The sequence below is a fragment of the Ranitomeya variabilis genome, chromosome 1, assembly GCF_051348905.1.
Source record: "Ranitomeya variabilis isolate aRanVar5 chromosome 1, aRanVar5.hap1, whole genome shotgun sequence".
NCBI classification, from domain to species: Eukaryota; Metazoa; Chordata; class Amphibia; order Anura; family Dendrobatidae; genus Ranitomeya; species Ranitomeya variabilis.
In genome coordinates, this window is record NC_135232.1 from 981,533,527 (window position 1) to 981,553,779 (window position 20,253).

Sequence of the window (20,253 nt, forward strand, 5' to 3'; positions counted from 1 at the left end):
TCACCTGTAAATGTATCAGGCACTGGGAGATGGGATAAAGTCGGAACAGAGGTGGCAGCGGACATACAAGATGCAGCTTCAGTAGCTGCCTGAGTCGCCACTGCATTAACATCCACAGCGAAGGTTGTGTGCTCGAGAGCAGAAACCGTGCCCTCTAGCTGCTGGATGCAGAAGCTGCTCGTCCACATTTACTAGCCAGACCCTGGTGCTAGTATAAAGTTATTGCCATGGACTCCACTCTACGTGCATTGGTCCCATAGTTTTTAAGCGTCCAGCTCCTCACACCCAGCATACTCCATGTGTTACAGTCCTACGTATAGAAGTGTGACACCCCAGGAGTCCAGTTGTCACAGTGGCATTGCCTCCTTCACAGGGAGTAATGTCATGCCTGGAAGGAGGGGTCCCCTTACCAGGTGTCAGTAGGAGAGAAGTAGAGCAGAACCTGAGGAGTGGATCTGTGGTTAAAGTTGCCCCAGAGCTGAGCGCATACCGTGGTTGTGTGGGTACTGAAGTCCCGGCAGCTAAATCTGGAGGGCAGGGGACTGCAGGTCTCCTGGCCCAATCTAATACCCGGCGGCACAGCAGCATACCAGAGCCTGCAGCTGACACAAAGGAGCGGCACCTGTGATAGGCTCGAGCCTCCTGCCATTCAGGCAAGTTAGTTTTTAAAAACAGAGAGAGACAGTTAGTTAGCAGCAGGAGGGTAAGCGGTTAGGCCCCGCTCCACCTGTGGGGAGCAGAACCATCCCAGCTGCGTCACCATCAGCCCCAGTTGTCTCCATTAGCAGCCTCGGCCATCCGCTGTCGAACACCACAGGTGGTGTCACGTTAAATCCCATATACATTTTCCCCATTTTTTGGCACAGCCAGGGCCACGGAGTCGTGTCACGGCCCTGTGACTTCCCCAAAGAACTGTCTGACCCGGTTCCGAGTACCCCATGGGCCTGGTGGGCGTGTCAGAAGTATATGTTGGGAGCATTTCCCAGCATACTGTATATATTACAGTCCCCTTTATAGAGGTATATGTTGGAGCATCTCCCAACCTATATGTTACAGTACTCTGTATAGAGGTATATGTTGAGAGCATTTACCAGCCTATATGTTACAGTCCTCTGTAGAGAGGTATATGTGGGAGCATTTCCCAGCCTATATGTTACAGTCCTGTGTAGAGAGGTATAAGTTGGGAGCAATTTCCAGCATATACTGCAGAAGGCAGCAATATAATATAAACTAGGTTTTATTCAGCCACAATATGGAAGTATTGTTTGTCATTTTATAGTGGTATTATTTAATCATTGTATTGCATTAGATTATATTACTGTATGGTAGTATTATAGAGTAATCATATGGTTCTTTTATTCAGTAATAGTATGGTACTGATATTATTCACACTCTGCACAGCAATATGACCATATGCTACAACACTATTTGATTACCGTAAGTCTATCTGTTGTGAAATTATTTGGCCATGCTATGATGGGCTCTGTATGACATTTTGTCATTGTATGATAATGTTACCTTTAGAATTATTTAGAATTGGGTAGAAGACATGGCAGGTGATGGGTACAGTATGTTTCATTTAAAGTTTTAAACATTAGAAAAGTCTGAAATGGATTGACACATTGCTAACATTACTGAACCTTTTTGCATAGAGTACAGAGTAGAATGTTTTTTTCTGGCAACTTTTCTCAAATGTTAATGTACCCAATGTATCTTATAATAATCACCATTGCAGAATCCTCAGTGATGGCTAGAGCTGTGGGACTCTCAGTAACAATGATAACTGAGAACCTCAGTAACAGCTATAGACAAACCTCCATATAACAGCCACCTATAGGACCTTGAAGAACAGGAAAATCTAGTAATATACAAGTGCATATGAGTCATTTTTAGAACTATTAAAAAATCAACAGCTATAACGATGATGATGACTCAATGATCAAAATCAAATCTACAGCAGGCACCAAAACTTTCCAAAAGGATTAAAAATGTATGTGGACATGTAATATACGTGATTACTCAGCGTTAGTTCTCAGTTGAAAGTAAATGTTATCCAATAGTGTAATGCAATAGTCTGAGGGCATGGACCAATGCTGTGCTGCTTGGATTGCATTTTGGGGTGCAACTAGAGGGAAATGAGGACATTGACTTGGAGAAACAGAGGCTGCATAGAAAGTAAGATGAGATGCAGATTATTGATGCACCATACCACCTCTGACCTAGGCAATGGCAGAAGGAGAAGCTCTAAAAGCAATCTGTTAATGGCAGTACCATATGTAACTTTCATCCTGTTTTACCTAGTAATAACTTTTCCCATATTTTAAGGAATCTAAGTAATTTGAATCCCTCTGATGGGTCACTTTACAATTTTAAAGGAGCACTTTATTCACATATTTTACTTAGAGAAATGTGAAATTTAAGCCATTTCAATATAGAAATTCAATTGATTTAGTGTTATACATGCTACATTTTATGATTGCATAATGACAGGTTGTGTTCATAACAGGATGAGCCACTCAAATATAGAGGGTCTCTGCTATTGCTCCCTATAACTATGTTCACATTGAGTTTTTTGAGGCAGACAAATCTGATGAGTTTTCAAGAAACACTACAGTAATTTTATCGAGAATGTTAAAGAATTTTTTTTTACCTGAAGTATTTTCTGTCCATTTTTTTAATAGGTTTTAAATAGAGATAAGAAAAGAGATAGGAGATTTACAAGACCCTGGTATATCGGCCAAGTCAGTATTCTGTTACCGCTAGATGAGAGATTTGCAAGTGCACTCAGCTCTTGGCTCACGTCATGCCACAATTTTGAGTAACCAAAGTTGACATGATGTCATCAGAGGAGCTGGGAATTCTGGGAGGTAAGGAAATGCATAGGCCTTCTATTCAGTGGTCTTGGTAGCTAGAAGGAATATAGAGCGCACATAGGGTCTTATCCGAGATAAAGGGAATATTAGTGAGACGTAATATAAATTCACTCACCTATTATGGTTGTGTGACACACAACCACTGTACTTAGCATTGGCGGCTGCTGCAAGCACCGATGTGATGATCCTTTGCTAGGTGAAGAGAATGGGGCATCAGACTGCGCTGCTCGCCTGTCAGGATAATGTACCAGAGAAGTCCAAGTAGATGTAATAGAGAATAGGCTTTATTTCTACATGTTTCGTGGTGATCACACCACTTCCTCAGGACAGTCTATACGCATACCCATACAGGGTCTTGTATTTATAGCAAAAGAAGGCACATGGAGACACCTCCTTTCAAAAAATATGCCACACCCAGTGGGCGGGGAATCTGACTTAAACCCATATTCAAACACATATGTACATCATAAAACACAAGAAACAATCATAAAATATATTTGAGTATAGCACTTAAAACCATTGCTCATACAAGTAAAAATCTAAATACATGTGCGTGCAGCTTTCTGCGCGGAGCATTCGGGCTTTTTCTGTGTCCGCAGCGCTCTGATCAGTATCGCTGCTGATCAGAGACTTTTCCTTTTTTAGCTACTTAGTGTCGCAGATGTCGCAGTCGAATAATAATAGTAGTCAGTACAGCATAGTTTTAGAGGTAGCAAGGTAGTATAGCCGACGTCACAGTATTAGTGACGACCGATTTTTTTTTTTTAGAAAAAAAAAATAATAGTACTTAGTACAGTGTAGTTTTAGGCTGCCATCACACTAGCAGAATTTGGTCAGTATTTTACATCAGTATTTGCAAGCCAAAACCAGGAGTGGATGATAAATGCAGAAGTGGTGCATATGTTTCTATTATACTTTTCCTCTAATTGTTCCACTCCTGGTTTTGGCTTACGAATACTGATGTAAAATACTGACCAAATACTGCTAGTGTGACGGCACCCTTAGTGAAGGCCGATTTTCTTTTACAGAAAAAAAAATCATACAGACTAGTTTTATAGGTAGCGAGATAGCACATTACTGTAGTTAGGGTCACAGTGTTAGTGATAGCCAATCTTCTTTTAGAGAAAAAAAAATGTACATAGTAGTTTTATAGGTAGCATGTTAGTGTAGCTGGTGTCAGTGTTTGGTGAAGTTCAATCTTGTTTTAGATTAAAAAGAAAAACATAGAGTAGTTTTATAGGCAGGGATGTAGCGCATTTTTGCATAAAAAAACTGCTATCGATGGGTAATTTCTAGTGCAGTAGGTGAGGGTGCGTCACATTGTTGGTGACATTCGTTTTTCTTTTGTAAAAAAATATTTAGTTGCGTTAGGTAAATTTATAGAGAGCACATTAGTGTAGTGAACGTCTGTATTTTTTTCATACAAACTTAGTTTTTACATCTTATTTTTCTACATTTTACCTCTTTACTTTTTTTTCTCTGTTTTGTATAATAAATTGTACCCTACACACAAGCCCCATACATTACATGTGTAAAAGCACCATTTACACACACATCCCTGGGGTTTGGGAAAAATAACAAAAAATGTCCCATTCGTCAAGACGCTATTGACCAGAGGAGGCTTACACCTTCCTTGCCTCCAAAATGGATTCAGGCAGTGAGGAAGATCCAACATTCCTCTATTCCTCCTCTGCCAGCAAGGTGCACTAGGACCCAGGCAACTGCTGCAGCAATCAATCCCATATGGATTGCATCCCCCCGAAAATTATAAGCCCGTCATTCCAGATTTCATTGGCAGCTAAGGTATCCAGTTTGACACCACTGGCCTCAATGAAATTGACTTCTTCAAATTCTTTTTCAGTGAGGAAATGATACATGTTATTGTGGCCCAGACAAACCAGTATGCCCATCAATTTTTCACTCAAAATCCCACGTCATCATATGCCAGATGGACCCCTGTAAATGTAGCAGAGATGATGACATTTTGGGAAATTGTGCTGCATATGGGCATAATCCGAATACCAAAGCTTAGGCAATACTGGAGTACTGCTATTCTCTACAGTACACCAGTATTCCGCATGGCCATGATAAGGACACGATTTGAAGTGTTCAAAAAATGTTTTTGCATTATAGTAATAATGCGCAGTGTCCTCCCCGAGAGGATCCAAACTTTGATTGTCTATATAAAATTCAGCCAGTGGTTGACCATTTCAGCAGAAAATTTGCTGAAGCGTACACACCCCAGAGGGACATCACTATTGATGAATCTCTGGATCATTTCAAAGGGATTTTAAAATTCCAACAATACCTGCCCAGTAAGAGGTACAGGTATGGAATACAGCTGTACAAACTGTGCGAGAGTACCTTAGAGTACACCCACAGATTTAGGAGGACACCCAGATTAATCCCTCTGAATGCCCCTCGTCCTGGGGGTGAGTGGGAAAATTGTGTGGGAATTGCTGCACCCACTGCTTGATAATGGTTATCACCTCTACATTGATAACTTTTACACCAGCATCCCGCTCTTCAAGACCCTCTCTGCCAGAGGTACAGTTGCATGTGGCACCATGCAAAAAAATCAGCGAGTCCTCCCTAACCCCTACTTGGGCAATCACTGAGAAAAGGTGAAAGCAGAGCCCAATGCAGCAACAACATGCTGGTGGCCAAGTATAAGGACAAGATCATGGGACCACAGCACAAAGCCAGATTGTGTCTTGGAATACAATCAGTACATGGGGGTGTAGATCTCTCATATCAGGTTCTCCAAACATACAGTGCCATGCGAAAAGCCAAAGTATGGTACAGAAAATTGGCTGTGCACATTGTACAGATGGCAATGTAAAATGCTTTTGTGCTGTTCCGATCTGCAGGCAATAAGGGGACCTTCCTTCTGTTTCAGGAGGTAGTCATCAAGGCCCTAATGTTTGGCACTCAGGAAGGTGAGGGTCCCAGTACTTCTGAAACTGATAGTGCCCGTATTGCCACAGGTCAACATTTCCCAGGACAGGTTCCCCAAACGCTGCACAAAAACGGTGCAGAGTATGCTCCAAGAGGGGAATCCGAAAGGACACAACGTACCATTGCGACACCTGCCCTGAGAAACCTGGCCTTTGCATTAAGGATTGCTTCAAAGCGTACCACACATCCACAAATTAATAAAGTTAATTTATACCCTGTTGACACAACACACTTTTCTAATCTGATGTACCCCGCACATCTTACATATAACACCACATTACAAAATCATACACCAGTAAAACCAAAAGTATTATAATCATTGCTATAAAACTATGCTTCTAGATAAATTTCTTCAGAGGTGTTGTTTCCCAAATGGAGCCACTTCTGGAGAATTTCCACTATTTAGGCACATCAGGGGCTCTGCAAACACAACATTATGCCCGCAGACCGTTCCATCAAAGTCTGCAATCAAAAGTGTCACTCCTTCCATTCCGAGCCCTGACGTGCGCCCAAACAGTGGTTTATCTCCACATATGGGGTATCGGCATACTCGGGAGAAATTGCACAACTTTTTCAGTCTATTTTCTCCTAATACCCTTTGGAAAATAAAGAAATTGGGGCTAAAAGATTATTTTTGTGGAAAAAATGTGTTGTTTTTTTTTTCACGACTCAACGTTATAATTTTCTGTGAGGCACTTTGAGGTTCACGGTGCTCACCACATATCTAAATAAATTCCTTGGGAGGTCTAGTTTCCAAAATGGGGTCACTTGTAGGAGATTTCCACTGTTTAGGCACATCAGGGGCTCTGCAAACGCAACATGATGCCTGCAGACCATTCCATCAAAGTCTGCAATCCAAAATGTCACTCCTTTCATTCTGAACCCTGCCGTGCGCTCAAATGGCTCCTTTTCACTTGTGAGAAATACGTTCGAGTCTCGCACATTAAACCCAGTTCTGGCGCCGGCACTCAGGAGCGGAGCATGCAGCTCCATGTGTTGCTATGCAGCCGCACGCTCCGCTCTGGAGTGCCGGCGCCAGAGCTTGGTTTTAACATGCGAGACTTGCACGTATTTCTCGCAAGTGAAAAGGAGCCCAAACAGTGGCTTTCCTCCACATATCGGGTATCAACGTCCTCATTAGAAATTGCACAACAACTTTAGTGGACCATTTTCTCCTGTTACCCTTGTAAAAAATAAAAAAATTGTTGCTAAAAGATCATTTTTGGGGAAAACATTTGATTTTTTTTTATTTTCATGGCTCTACGTTCTAAATTTCTGTGAGGCACCTTGGGGTTCAAAGTGCTAACCATACAGCTAGAAAGGTTCCTTGAAGGGTCTAGTTTCCAAAATGGGGTCACTTGTGGTGGTTTTCTAATGTTTAGGCACATCAGGGCTCTTCAAATGTGACATGGCATCTACTCTCAATTCCATCCAATTTTGCGTTCAGTCAAAAGGTGCTCCTTCCCTTCTGAGCCCTGACGTGCGCCCAAACAGTGGTTTTGCTCCACATATTGGGTATCAGCATACTCAGGAGAAATTGCACAACACCGTTAGTGGTCCATTTTCTCCTTTTCCACTTGTGAAAATAAAAAAACCGTCGCTAAAAATCATTTTTGGGCAAAAATATTTTTTTATTTTCACAGGTCTATGTTATAAATTTCTGTGAGGCAGCTGGGGGTTCAAAGTGCTCACCATGCAGCTAGATAAGTTCCTTAAAGGGTCTAGTTTCTAAAATGGTGTCACTTGTGGGGGGTTTCCAATGTTTAGGCACATCAGGGGCTTTTCAAGCACGACATGGCGTCCACTCTCAATTCCAGCCAATTTTGCGTTCAAAAAGTCAAAAGGTGCTACTTCCCTTCTGAGCCTTGCCGTGTGCCCAGTGGTTTTTCTGCATATATGGGGTATCAGTATATCAGTATACTCAGGAGAAATTGCTCAACCACTTTAGGGGACAATTTTCTCCTTTTAGCCTTGAGAAAATAAAAAAATTGTTGCTAAAAGATCATTTTTGTGACTAAAAAGTTAAATGTTCATTTTTTCCTTCCACGTTGCTTCAGCTCCTGTGAAGCAACTAAAGGGTTAATAAACTTCTTGAATGTGGTTTTGAGCACCTTTAGGATGCAGTTTTAGGACCTGGTATAAGACCTGGTATAAGAGAGATGCCGTAAAGTGGCTACCAGGTACACATAAAATTGGCCTTTTTTATGCGCTAAACGCTCTCATTTTTCATATTTCTAGTGCAGTAATGCAGTTAAATTTTCATGTTTCATGTTTGCATGTTTCAGCACAACAGTGTGCTACCTTATTTGCTTGAAAGCTCTGATCTCAATCCTATCGAAAATTCATGGGCAAAGCTGAAAAGGCGACCTACAAACCTGGAACAGGTACACCAGTTTTGTCAGGAGGAATGGGCCCAAATTCCAAACAATTATTGTGAGAAAAGTCTGGAAGGATATCCCAAACGTTTGATCCAAGTCATTCAGTTTAAGGACAATGGTACCAAATACTAATGAAATATATGTAAACGTTTGACTTTGCAGTAAGTAATAAAAATGCATTAAAACATTCTCTCTCTCTCTCTCTCTCATTACTCTGGCATTGGTAAATATTAATAATTATGGTAATCCTAATTGACCTAAAACAGGAAGGGTTTATTATGATTTAATGTCAGATATTGAGAAAAACATGCACTATGTACTTTTTAGTGTATATAGTTTATATAGTATATGTAAACTTCTGGTTTCAACTGTAAATGTATGAAGGCTTACTTTTTGAGGAACAACAACCACATAAGCTACCGGAAAACAAGAAACAAATTTCATGTGCTGCGAAATTGAGAAAAAAAACATACCGTATATACTCAAGTATAAGCTGAGATTTTCAGCCCATTTTTAGGCTAAATATACCTCTCTCAGTTTATACTCAAGTCATTGTCCCAGGGGGTCGGCGGGGGGAGGGGGAGCTGTAGGAATGGCGGCTTTTACATCATACTCACCTGCTCCTGGCGCGGTCTCTGCACTTCCCTGCTTCTCCGATGGTCTCTGGCGCTTGCAGCTCTTCCTGTGCTCAGCGGTCATGTAGTACCACTCATTAAAGTAATGAATATTGACGCGACTCCACTCCCATAGGTGAAGCGCATATTCATTACTTTAATGAGCGGTACCATGTGACCGTCGAACACAGGACCAAGCCTCCAGCGTGTGCCGGAGACCATCGGAGAAGCAGGGACATACAGAGAGACCGAGCCAGGATGGGGTGAGTATGATAGGGGAGGGTGAGCCATGCGGTATTCACCTGTCCCCGTTCCACCACCGCGCTGTATCTTCCGCATCCTCTGGCTGTGAATTTCAGGTCAGAGTGCGGGAAGATGTGGTTAGTGCAGGCACTCTGCCTGCACAGTCACTGCAGAGAGCCATAAGACACAGCAGCGAACGGCGTTGGAATGGGGACAGGTGTCGGTGTCCTGAGCCAGTGGCAACTCCAGCACCTGACCCCCATAGCGCGCCGATGTCCCCATCTGCTCAGGATCCCGGCACCTAGCTCCCAGCAATGAGAGGTGAGTATGTCATTTTTTTTAATTGCAGCAGCAGTAGCATAGGGGGCATATTATTCTCTGGAGGATCTTATTCGGCCATCATCAACCTTTATGGAGCAGCATATGGGGCATAATATTCTATGGAGCATCTTATGGGCCATCATTAACCTTTGTGCAGCATTACTGTATATGGGGCATAGTATTCTATGGCGCATCTTATGGGGCCATTAACCTTTATGGAGCAGCATATGGAGCATAATATGCTATGGAGCACCTAATGGGGCCATCAACCTTTATGGAGCAGCATATGGGGCATAATATGCTATGGAGCATCTTATGGGGCCATCAACCTTTGCGCAGCATTATATGGGGCATAATATGCTATGAAGCATCTTATGGGGCCATCAACCTTTATGGAGCAGCATATGGGGCATATTATGCTATGGAGCATCTTATGGGACCATCAACCTTTATGGAGCAGCAAACGGGGTATATTATTCTATTGAGCATCTTATGGGGCCATCAACCTTTATGGAGCAGCATGTGGAGCATAATATGCTATGGAGCATCTTATGGGGCCATCAACCTTTTTGCAGCATTATATGGGGCATAATATTCTATAGAGCATCTTATGGGGCAATCAACCTTTATGGATCAGCATATGGGGCATATTATTCTATGGAGCATCTTATGGGGCCATCAACCTTTGTGCAGCATTATATTGGGCATAATATTCTATGGAGCATCTTATGGGGCCATCATTACCCTTTTATGGAGCATATTTTAATATGGAGCATCTTATTGGGCCCATCATGAACTTTATGGAGCATTATATGGGGCTCCTGATTCAATATGGATATTCAAAAACACTTAATCCACTGATGTCTCAATTAATTTTACTTTTATTGGTATCTATTTTTATTTTTGAAATTTACCAGTAGCTGCTGCCTTTCCCACCCTAGGCTTAAACTCGAGTCAATAAGTTTTCCCAGTTTTTTGTGGCAAAATTAGGGGTCTGAGCTTATACTCAGGTCGGCTTATACTCGAGTATATACGGTAATTCTGACATTTTGGCAATTGTTTTTATGGTGTACATTGTGTGATGAAAATGACTTGGTAGTATGAGTATCCTCATCAGTGCGATTACAGCTATACGAAACTTTTTTAACATTTTTTAAATTATTTAAGTGGTGAAAAAAAAAAATCGGAAAATTAAAAATAATTGAATAAATTATTGTTTTGCCATTACCCGAGACCTGTAATGTTTTCATTTTACGGTTGATAGAGCTGTGTGAAAGAAAGACAATGTGTTTTATTGATTCCATTTTGGGACAGATAAGACATTTTGATCGCTTCTCACAGCATTTTTTTGCAGTTTTGTGGTGATCAAAAACTTTCAATTTAGGAATTTTTGATTTTTTTCTGTTTATTTTTATGGAGCGGATTTTTCATGGCAACACCACTTATATGTATTTAAAAAAAAAATAAAATAATTTTTTTTAATGGGGAAAAAGCGGTGGGATTCAATTTTTTATAGATTTTGTTTCATAGTTTTTAAAACTTTTTTTTTCTTACTGTATTTGTTAGTCCTCTTAGAGGACCTCTTAGAGGACAGAGTATTGCTGTATATAGAAAAACATGGTATGGATGTCTTCAACAGACCCCCATCTGTCATAGCAACCCATTGGTGTCCTGTGATCACTCCCTGTGAGGGAGTCGAAGGGCCCATAGACTGATGTGCCCCAATGCTCACGCACTGTTAGTGCCACTGTCAGAGCTTGGCAGAGGCATTTAAAGCGAAACTGTCAGAAGGTTTTTGCGACTTCATCTAAGAAAAACCTGATGAAGGCAGAGACCGTGAATCCAGTGATGTTTCACTTAGTTTACTGAGTGCACAGTTGTGACACAGAGTTCTTTTAACATAAAAAAATAGCTGATAAAGCTAACCCTGCCACCACCAGGCTCTGTTTGTCCATAGTCTGTAGCCAATAAGCTGCTTATCACAGGAGTGGGTGGAGTTGGACCAGAAGGCATGTGCCAGACAGTCACAGCAATGATAATGTTCTAGTGAAAAAAGCTTCACTGTAAGTAAACAATATCTCAGTACCTGATATGAGACACATCCTTGAAATCTGTGTGTTTACCCCTACCTCATGCTGTCTTCAGATTTCATAGCAAAAAACCTGCTACATTCTATTTAACAGATTCATGGCTGTTAGAGGCAGATCCTTGCTGCATGTAACATATATTTTCACACATTATCACCCCATGAGTATGCTTTAATCAAACGGTCCCAACTTGAGCCTCACATGTTCAGCAGATTTCGGTAAGAGGTTAATTGAATCAGCAAGATGTAATCATCCATCACTTAGAACCTGATGTATACATTAAATGAGTACTCCCACCTATTCTAGTATATTCCATGGTAGTCTATACTTTACTCAATTTACAACTTTCACAGAGCAGACTATTAAGAAGGAAAGTCTTTCCCTACATTACTCCGGCAATCTCCTTCTCTCCTCCCCCTCACTTCTCCCTCTCTTCTCTCATTCACTTTCCAATGTGTATGCAGTAGGGTCAGAAATGAGACAAGGAATAAGGAGCAATTAAAGAGGTAGCTGAGCAAACAGAACTAGGAAAGGCTAGAAAGGGAGGGAAGCTGCTTGTGTGTGAGCTCTTGGTGCTGCAGCCAGAAATATTGGCTACTGAATCCGCTGAATGATCTGCCTTCTGAACAGGGCACACAGCCTTTCTTCCATTCAGTACCTTCTGCCTCACAGATATGCTACCAGGATTCCTTCTTTATCTCGCCTGCATTATTGGAATAAACTGTAAGTAAATTTGTTATAACTTACTCATTGTTCAGATGTTCATGCAATGCCTGTATTGGGAGCATAACTTGCATCATACCGAATTTATAATTATTTTGGAGCTTGACGTAAACTTAAAAAACAATATAATATAAAATAAAACACTTCCAACATTGGAATCAGTGCAATTCCTTGGCGAGAATGGAAGTAGATTTGCAGATAATTTTGTTTAATGCCTCTGTGGCTCCTTTGATTTGCAGTAATGTTTTGAGGACTTTAATGAAGTAACATGTTAGAGATGCTCTTTATGTGGTGTATTACATGGTTTATATTCACTGAAATTACGTGAAATGTGAATTGTTGAACAGTTTACTTATTTTGTAAGTCACACGTTAACATTTTGTGTAGCCAAAAGTGAAAACTAAAAAAAAAAACCTATGACAATTTGGAATAGACTTTTGTAAGTAGAATTTTTATTGCTTTATGAATTTATAGGGTCAAGATTTATATTTATCAGATGCTCAGTCTTTATGAACAGTTTTCCGTTACTATTCCAAGATGTTGCTTTCTTATATTCAAAAAAGCTATAAATAATCTGCCCTTCTGTAAAAATGTTTATTTTATTGACAAGGATGATACTCGAGTAACTGATACTATTGGTGAAAATGTGAAAGATGTTTTTCTAGGACTTTTATATTTCTCATGTTTGCATAAAATTTGACCAAACACATTATACTGAATTCCATGTCTTTTAACACTTATTGGCATAAATATAGGTTCATTTAGGTTTTTTAATTCTTATTCCATGCTTTACTTTTAGAACTCATCATAAAAGATTAGATAGACGTCCTACCTCTGTGACCCCCACTGTTGCCAAGAAGCAACAAATCCCAATTCTTGACTATAGATCAGGAAGAGCATACACTGCACTCCCCCGTAAAGATTAATAAGATTTATTTGGCTGTAACCTAAACACCTTACTTACTTTTATGACCCATTTGACTGCGTGTAATAAAAGTCATGGAATAACACCTCTAAAAAAAATTATTGACGCCAAGGCTGAATATGTAGTGAATTAGTTCAAGCATTTGCACATCTAATTCTGCTTTATAAATGTATGTTTTCTAAAACACTAATTAAAAGAAATTTATAAATTAATAAAATAAATCACTTTATTTTATAAGTGAATTCATTGGCAAATTCCAAATACAGGACTCAACGGTTACTAAAGTAATAGTATTTTTTGGATAGGTTGAATTAATTTTTCTAGCTTTGGTCAGATTTCTATGGGGTCTTTATACAAACTCAATCCATAGCCATGGTCATCAGACCAAACGTAGAAATGTACTGAACCTTTGGATGGTAAATATTTCCTCCAGGTATTTAATATTTAACCATGCTCCAAAGTCATAAGGTTTCCCTTTTCCTATCTTAGAGCCATATACCTCCCCCAATTATATTTATTTTTTTGTCAAAAATACAATTTGTTCTTGCAGCCAACTCGATTGTAAAATGATCACGACCTTCCAAATTGCTATATTGGTAAACTACTCACAAAGGCTGTTTGTCTTTTCATAGACATAAGCTGCTTACTGCAAAGATTGCCAAGCAATGGTTGTATTTCAGAAGGGAAATGGTGTCATGTACAGGAGAACATTCTTCAAAGCATCTTTCATATATCACACAATTTTTTTCTTAAATTCTTAAATAGATTTAATAAAATAGCAAAGAAAACAACTATTTTATGATGAAGGATTGGTAACTATATATGGTAAGGTTAATAAAGAGGAAATACTCTCTAAGAGTAGGAACAATAAAGTGATATATAGTGTAAAAGTCCTTAGTTCATTGACATTTTGAGCCAATGGAGAATGTATAATAGTGGCAGTCTATTCCCCTCAGAATTGGAGGGAGAAGACCCAGTTGGTGATGCCCTCATTCCAGTGGAGTGATGGGAACCTTTATTTTCATACATTTTTTTTACGTAAACAAAAAAGGGGCAATCGTCAGAAATCATGGAAAGTGAATAGGAAGAAAAGTTTTAATATGCAATAGTGTTTGCAAAGCTTAGTAAAACATGATTTATTTTTTTAACCCATTACTTGCCAAATTAAAATTTTTACAAGTACGGATTTTTCAGAAAAGGGCATCCCAATATTCAATTAAAAATGGCAATGACATGATTTCCTATTTTGAAAACATTCATTTTAGAAACACAACACAAAAAATTGGACCTAATTATAAAAATTATAAAATCTTAGTTGCTAGAAGCTAAAGATCAGGCGTCCCAAAAAAAGGACATTGGTAGATAATGGGTTAATCTCTCCTCTCTGTTACAGAGATATTAGCTTGTAAAGTTTAGGTTACAATTTATGTTGAGTCTAAGGGGACTTATTAGATTTTTTGTACTGGGGGCATGTACTTCATCCCCTGCATGAGGTTGACCAATCATAAGCAGGCAGCAACCTACTAGGTTGAAAGGAACAAACTCCTACTATAGGTTAGACCAGATTTCTTTGCGTGAGACAGTTAATAACAGCCTGCTTTTCTAGATGTTCTCACTGCAGATGGGGTGGAGGGCAGTACATCAAACTGATAGAACTATGAGAGCAAAGTTGCAGCTGCTGGAAGTGTTTGTAATGAGACAACATTAAGGTCTGATGTACTCCTCTTCCCCACATGGACTGCTGTGAGATTAAAGCAGAAAGCTGTATGTAATTATACTTATTTTTGCACTACTCCCAGCACTTTGTACTGCAGTGAGACAAATGAGAAGCATCCTGTAATTTCATGTTTCACACTAAGAAACTTGCTCACATCTATTGTGAGGCATATGTCCTTTTTTCCCCAGTTTGTTACTACCTGTGTATGATTAGGAATAGATACATGACCTCAGTGAATCCGGAAAAGTAGGCAGTGTTTATAAAAAAAATATACAAAGATGTTACAAAATGGGAAGAAAACAATATGGTACATATAATTACATGGAACAAACATAACAAAAGAAAAAATACTAAAATGGAAATGGCTCAGAGCTTAGCGAATGGGAGCACTCATTAAAGCAACTCCTTAGAACAACATACAGAACTATGGAGCACTGTATCTTCCAGAACTGACAAATGACAAAAATCCAAACTCTGATTTTTATTAGTTCAGGGTTGCTCCCACATACCTCCACTTGGTGAGCTACATCATTAGAAGATTATGAGATTACCAACTTTTAGGATACCATCACCCCTGGAGGTCCCAGGCGGGAGATATTGTGGTCATGTTTTCTATCATGATTTTATCTTTCTATAGAGATGAAACTTGTCATGGATAGTATTATCTTTCTGACTGATATTAAGTTGGAAGTGTTATATCAGCTGTGATGCAGTGACCCCTGTGGCAGCTAGGGGGCGCTGTGTGTGCTCCTCAGGATAGGCATGGAGGCATTTCTGTTGTTACAATGGTGGTGAAATAGTGACTGGCAGAATTGTAAGTGGCCAATATGTGTCGCAGAGGGAGTCTGCGTGGTAAGTCTGATGTAATGTTGTTGTTTTGGGACCTGTAGTCCCACAAGTGTTCGTATAGTTGTGAAGGGAGACTTACTAGGCTAGTTATGATAGATGGGCGGGTCGAACTAGCCACACACACACACTCCCACCTGTGGGGGTGGTTACAGCTTCATAATGTGACCAGGGTGTGGGTCACATGGTCGCTGAGTGTGGACCTGAGTGGTCTATGCTGGAAGGTACTGGAGAGCCTTTGTGTTGGGAGTGTCATCTCCCTGAAGAGCCCATGGTGGGGTTTTGGACCTGGTGGCCTGGGGTGTTGGACAGATGTCCTGACTAGCACCTGGACAGGTCACATGCCTGTGTGTTGGACGGTCCCCAGTAGGGATGGACGTCCTGAATAGTGCACTGAGTAACCTGTGTTGGAAGACCTGGGAGTAGGCTTCCTGAAGAGCACAACGTGTGTTGGATGTCCTGGGAGTAGGAGTCCTGAAGAGCACATGCCAGTGTGTGGGACGGTCCTGGGTGGAATGGACGTCCTGAATAGCGTACAGAGAAACTGGGGTCATGGAAAGTCTGTGTTGGAAGCTCTTGTGAGTGGAGTCTTCCTGGAGCACCTGAGAGACTGTGGACCTGCATGGTCTGTGTTGGGGGAAGCTACAGTCCTTCGGTGGCTCTGGACTGACTGATGTGTGCCGGCCAGGCAAGCTGGTGAACCCCGTAAGGCAGTTTCCCCAGGAGAGAGGACTGACGAGAAGTCAGCAGGTGGAGCAGGAGCTCCCATAAGGTACCTTTGACTGTTGGTGCTTGTGTTAGTCTATGAACTATGTGGTCTCCCACGGTAACTGAACGAAGTGAGGTTCAGCATGTTTAGAGACCACGGCCCAATGTCATGTGCGCTATATGACTAGGGACATTGATGAACTGTTCGGCGTACGGACACCCATGGTAACTGGAGGAAGTGAGAGGTCCAGCATGTTTAGTGCCTGTGAGATAAAGTCGTATATGAAGTGTCTAAGATAAAGCTGCAAGTTAATGTCACCGGTTGGTGCCTATTGTGTTCTATGAAATGTATATAATGAACTGTGCATAACTCGGTTTATGACACTTTAATAAACTGCATAGACTGTGTTTAAGAGAAAAACCGTGCCCGTGTGCTTGAATCCCGTGCCAAGCGAGTGTCCCCCAACACATGCGTTAAGCACAATCTTACACAGCCTTACGGTGATTTGATTGAATGTGTTATGTTTGTCATTTCACCACGATGCCAAAAATATATCTCCCATAAATATCCAATCAATGCAAACCCAAATATTTATCACTGACCACTGGTTCCAGAGTGTTTGAGATAATTCCTTTGAACAGAGAAAGCTCTTGCCTTAGGAAATACTTCACCACCTCTGAGCATACGAATCCTAAACTTAATAAAAGGAAAAAAAGCTATCTGCGCTGTATTTAGAGTTTTATATTCCTTGTAAAGACCCAGGTTAATGCCTGCTAAAAATCGATCGCAATATAAAGGAAGTAAATAAACAGATAAATTCCAGCGTTAATACAACCACTACAGTATAAAAGGTATTAGGGGTATTCCATAAAAAAGGGGGAAGCGTTAAAAAATGTTTTCCTTTTATTATATTTATTGACTTAGTTACGGACGGGTGGTACCGTAACACTATCTGCTGCAGGCCTTAGAGAGTGCAAGCGCTACTGGTCTTTTAATAGAATCCTAAACTTGGCTTGCTCTGAGCACATCCCCTATTGTAATTACTTGTTCACAGCAAGAGGTCCTACTTCAATTGAGGTTGAAGTGTTATCTCTTTCTCACTTCCTCAGTTACTGTATAATGAATCCCATTTGTTTAATGTGAGGGTGATATGTCCCCTCTCCAGAGAAGTTTTTATGGATTTTACAATTTTTCTCTTCGAATTAATAAACTAAGAAGGGTACATGAAAATTATGGGCACATTTATTTGGTTTGAACTAAGAAAAGACATTTCAAGGCATAGTGCATGTTTATATGTTCACAAATAACATATGCCAGATTTCAAACTCCATAAAAGATTTAGAGATTTTACTAATTTTTAAAGGATATACATTCCCTAGAAACAATCCACTTTGCATTGTGAAGACTCAGAAAAATGTTCTTAAGGATTACTGGCCAATCCAATCATGGCAAAAAGCCCAAATCTGTTATGAATATACAACCCCAGCTCTTGGGTTACCACATGTGTGCCCAATGTTAGCTAAATTGAAAATGTTGTCTTATTTAGGCTTCTTTCACACTAGCGTCAGCACGGAGCCGTCGCTATGCGTCAGCCGGACGTGCTGACGCGCGTTGTGAAAGTAATGACCGACGTGGGCAGCGGAAGCAGTCTTACGACGCTTCCGCTGCCCCATTGTAATGTCCGGGGAGAGGGGGGCGGAGTTTCGGCCGTGCATGCGCGGTCAAAAATGGCGGACGTGAAGCGCAAAAAAAGTTACATGTAACGTTTTTTGTTCCGATGGTCCGCCAAAACACGACACAACCGTCGCACAACGTTTGCAACGTGTGGCCATACGTCGCAATGCGTCGCTAATGAAAGTCTATGGGTAAAAACGCATCCTGCCGACAACTTTGCAGGATGCGTTTTTTCTCATAAACGACGCATTGCGACGTATTACAAATGACGCTAGTGTGAAAGTAGCTGTCACGTTGTATGAATCCAGCAAACTCCATTTGGTCACTGGTATTGCTTGTCTTGTGACAAGCATGCATGTTTTTTATAAGAGACTAGAACCAGAAATTAATGTAAAATTCATTACTATATTAATCATTTACAAATGAACAGAACAGTGATGAGTGAAAGAATTGCATATGAAAAAATGCAGATTGGTTATCTATCTATCTATCCATATATACACTCATTGGCCACTTTATTAGGTACACCTGTCCAACTTCTTGTTAACACTTAATTTCTAATCAGCCAATCACATGGCGGCAACTCAGTGCATTTAGGCATGTAGACATGGTCAAGACAATCTCCTGCAGTTCAAACCGAGCATCAGTATGGGGAAGAAAGGTGATTTGAGTGCCTTTGAACGTGGCATGGTTGTTGGTGCCAGAAGGGCTGGTCTGAGTATTTCAGAAACTGCTGATCTACTTGGATTTTCACGCACAACAATCTCTAGGGTTTACAGAGAATGGTCCGAAAAAGAAAAAAAATCCAGTGAGCGGCAGTTCTGTGGGCGGAAATGCCTTGTTGATGCCAGAGGTCAGAGGAGAATGGGCAGACTGGTTCGAGCTGATAGAAAGGCAACAGTGACTCAAATCGCCACCCGATACAACCAAGGTAGGCCTAAGAGCATCTCTGAACGCACAGTGCGTCGAACTTTGAGGCAGATGGGCTACAGCAGCAGAAGACCACACCGGGTACCACTCCTTTCAGCTAAGAACAGGAAACTGAGGCTACAATTTGTACAAGCTCATCGAAATTGGACAGTAGAAGATTGGAAAAACGTTGCTTGGTCTGATGAGTCTCGATTTCTGCTGCGACATTCGGATGGTAGGGTCAGAATTTGGCGTAAACAACATGAAAGCATGGATCCATCCTGCCTTGTATGGAGCATCTTTGGGATGTGCAGCCGACAAATCTGCGGCAACTGTGTGATGCCATCATGTCAATATGGACCAAAATCTCTGAGGAATGCTTCCAGCACCTTGTTGAATCTATGCCACGAAGAATTGAGGCAGTTCTGAAGGCAAAAGGGGGTCCAACCCGTTACTAGCATGGTGTACCTAATAAAGTGGCCGGTGAGTGTATATGTACAGTATATATATATATATATATATATATATATATATATATATATATATATATATATATACACAGTGCAGACCAAAAGTTTGGACACACCTTCTTATTTAAAGATTTTTCTGTATTTTCATGACTATGAAAATTGTACATTCACAATGAGGGCATCAAAACTATGAATTAACACATGTGGAATTGTATACTTAACAAAAAAGTGTGAAACAACTGAAATTATGTCTTATATTCTAGGTTCTTCAATGTAGCCACCTTTTGCTTTGATGACTGCATTGCACACTCTTGGCATTCTCTTTATGAGCTTCAAGAGGTAGTCACTGGGAATGGTCTTCCAACAATCTTGAAGGAGTTCCCAGAGATGCTTAGCACTTGTTGGCCCTTTTGCCTTCACTCTGCGGTCCAGCTCACTCAAAACCATCTCGATTGGGTTCAGGTCTGGTGACTGTGGTGGCCAGGTCATCTGGCGTAGCACCCCATCACTAACTTTCTTGGTCAAATAGCCCTTACACAGCCTGGAGGTGTGTTTTGGGTCATTGTCCTGTTGAAAAATAAATGATGGTCCAACTAAAGGCCAACCGGATGAATAGCATGCCTCTGCAAGATGCTGTGTTAGCCATGCTGGTTCAGGCTGATGACTCGGATAAACGTATCCTCAGAAGCAGAGGTGACGCTTGGTCTTCCTTTCCTGGGGGGTCCTCATGTGAGCCAGTTTCTTTGTAGCGCTTGATGGTTTTTGCCACTGCACTTGGGGACACTTTCAAAGTTTTCCCAATTTTT

The 20,253-nt window shown here is 40.8% G+C and overlaps 1 protein-coding gene across 1 annotated transcript in view; it reads left to right on the forward strand.

The window, feature by feature from the left end:
• Positions 1 to 11,918: 11,918 nt before the first annotated feature.
• The window catches only part of RXFP1 (relaxin family peptide receptor 1), a 577,565-nt gene continuing 569,230 nt past the window's right edge, over positions 11,919 to 20,253 (forward strand). Inside the window, exon 1 of the mRNA XM_077279409.1 lies at positions 11,919 to 12,197. Within this exon, the coding sequence (XP_077135524.1) occupies positions 12,149 to 12,197 (49 nt within the window). The 5' untranslated portion in view covers positions 11,919 to 12,148. The remainder of the gene's footprint in view (positions 12,198 to 20,253) is intronic.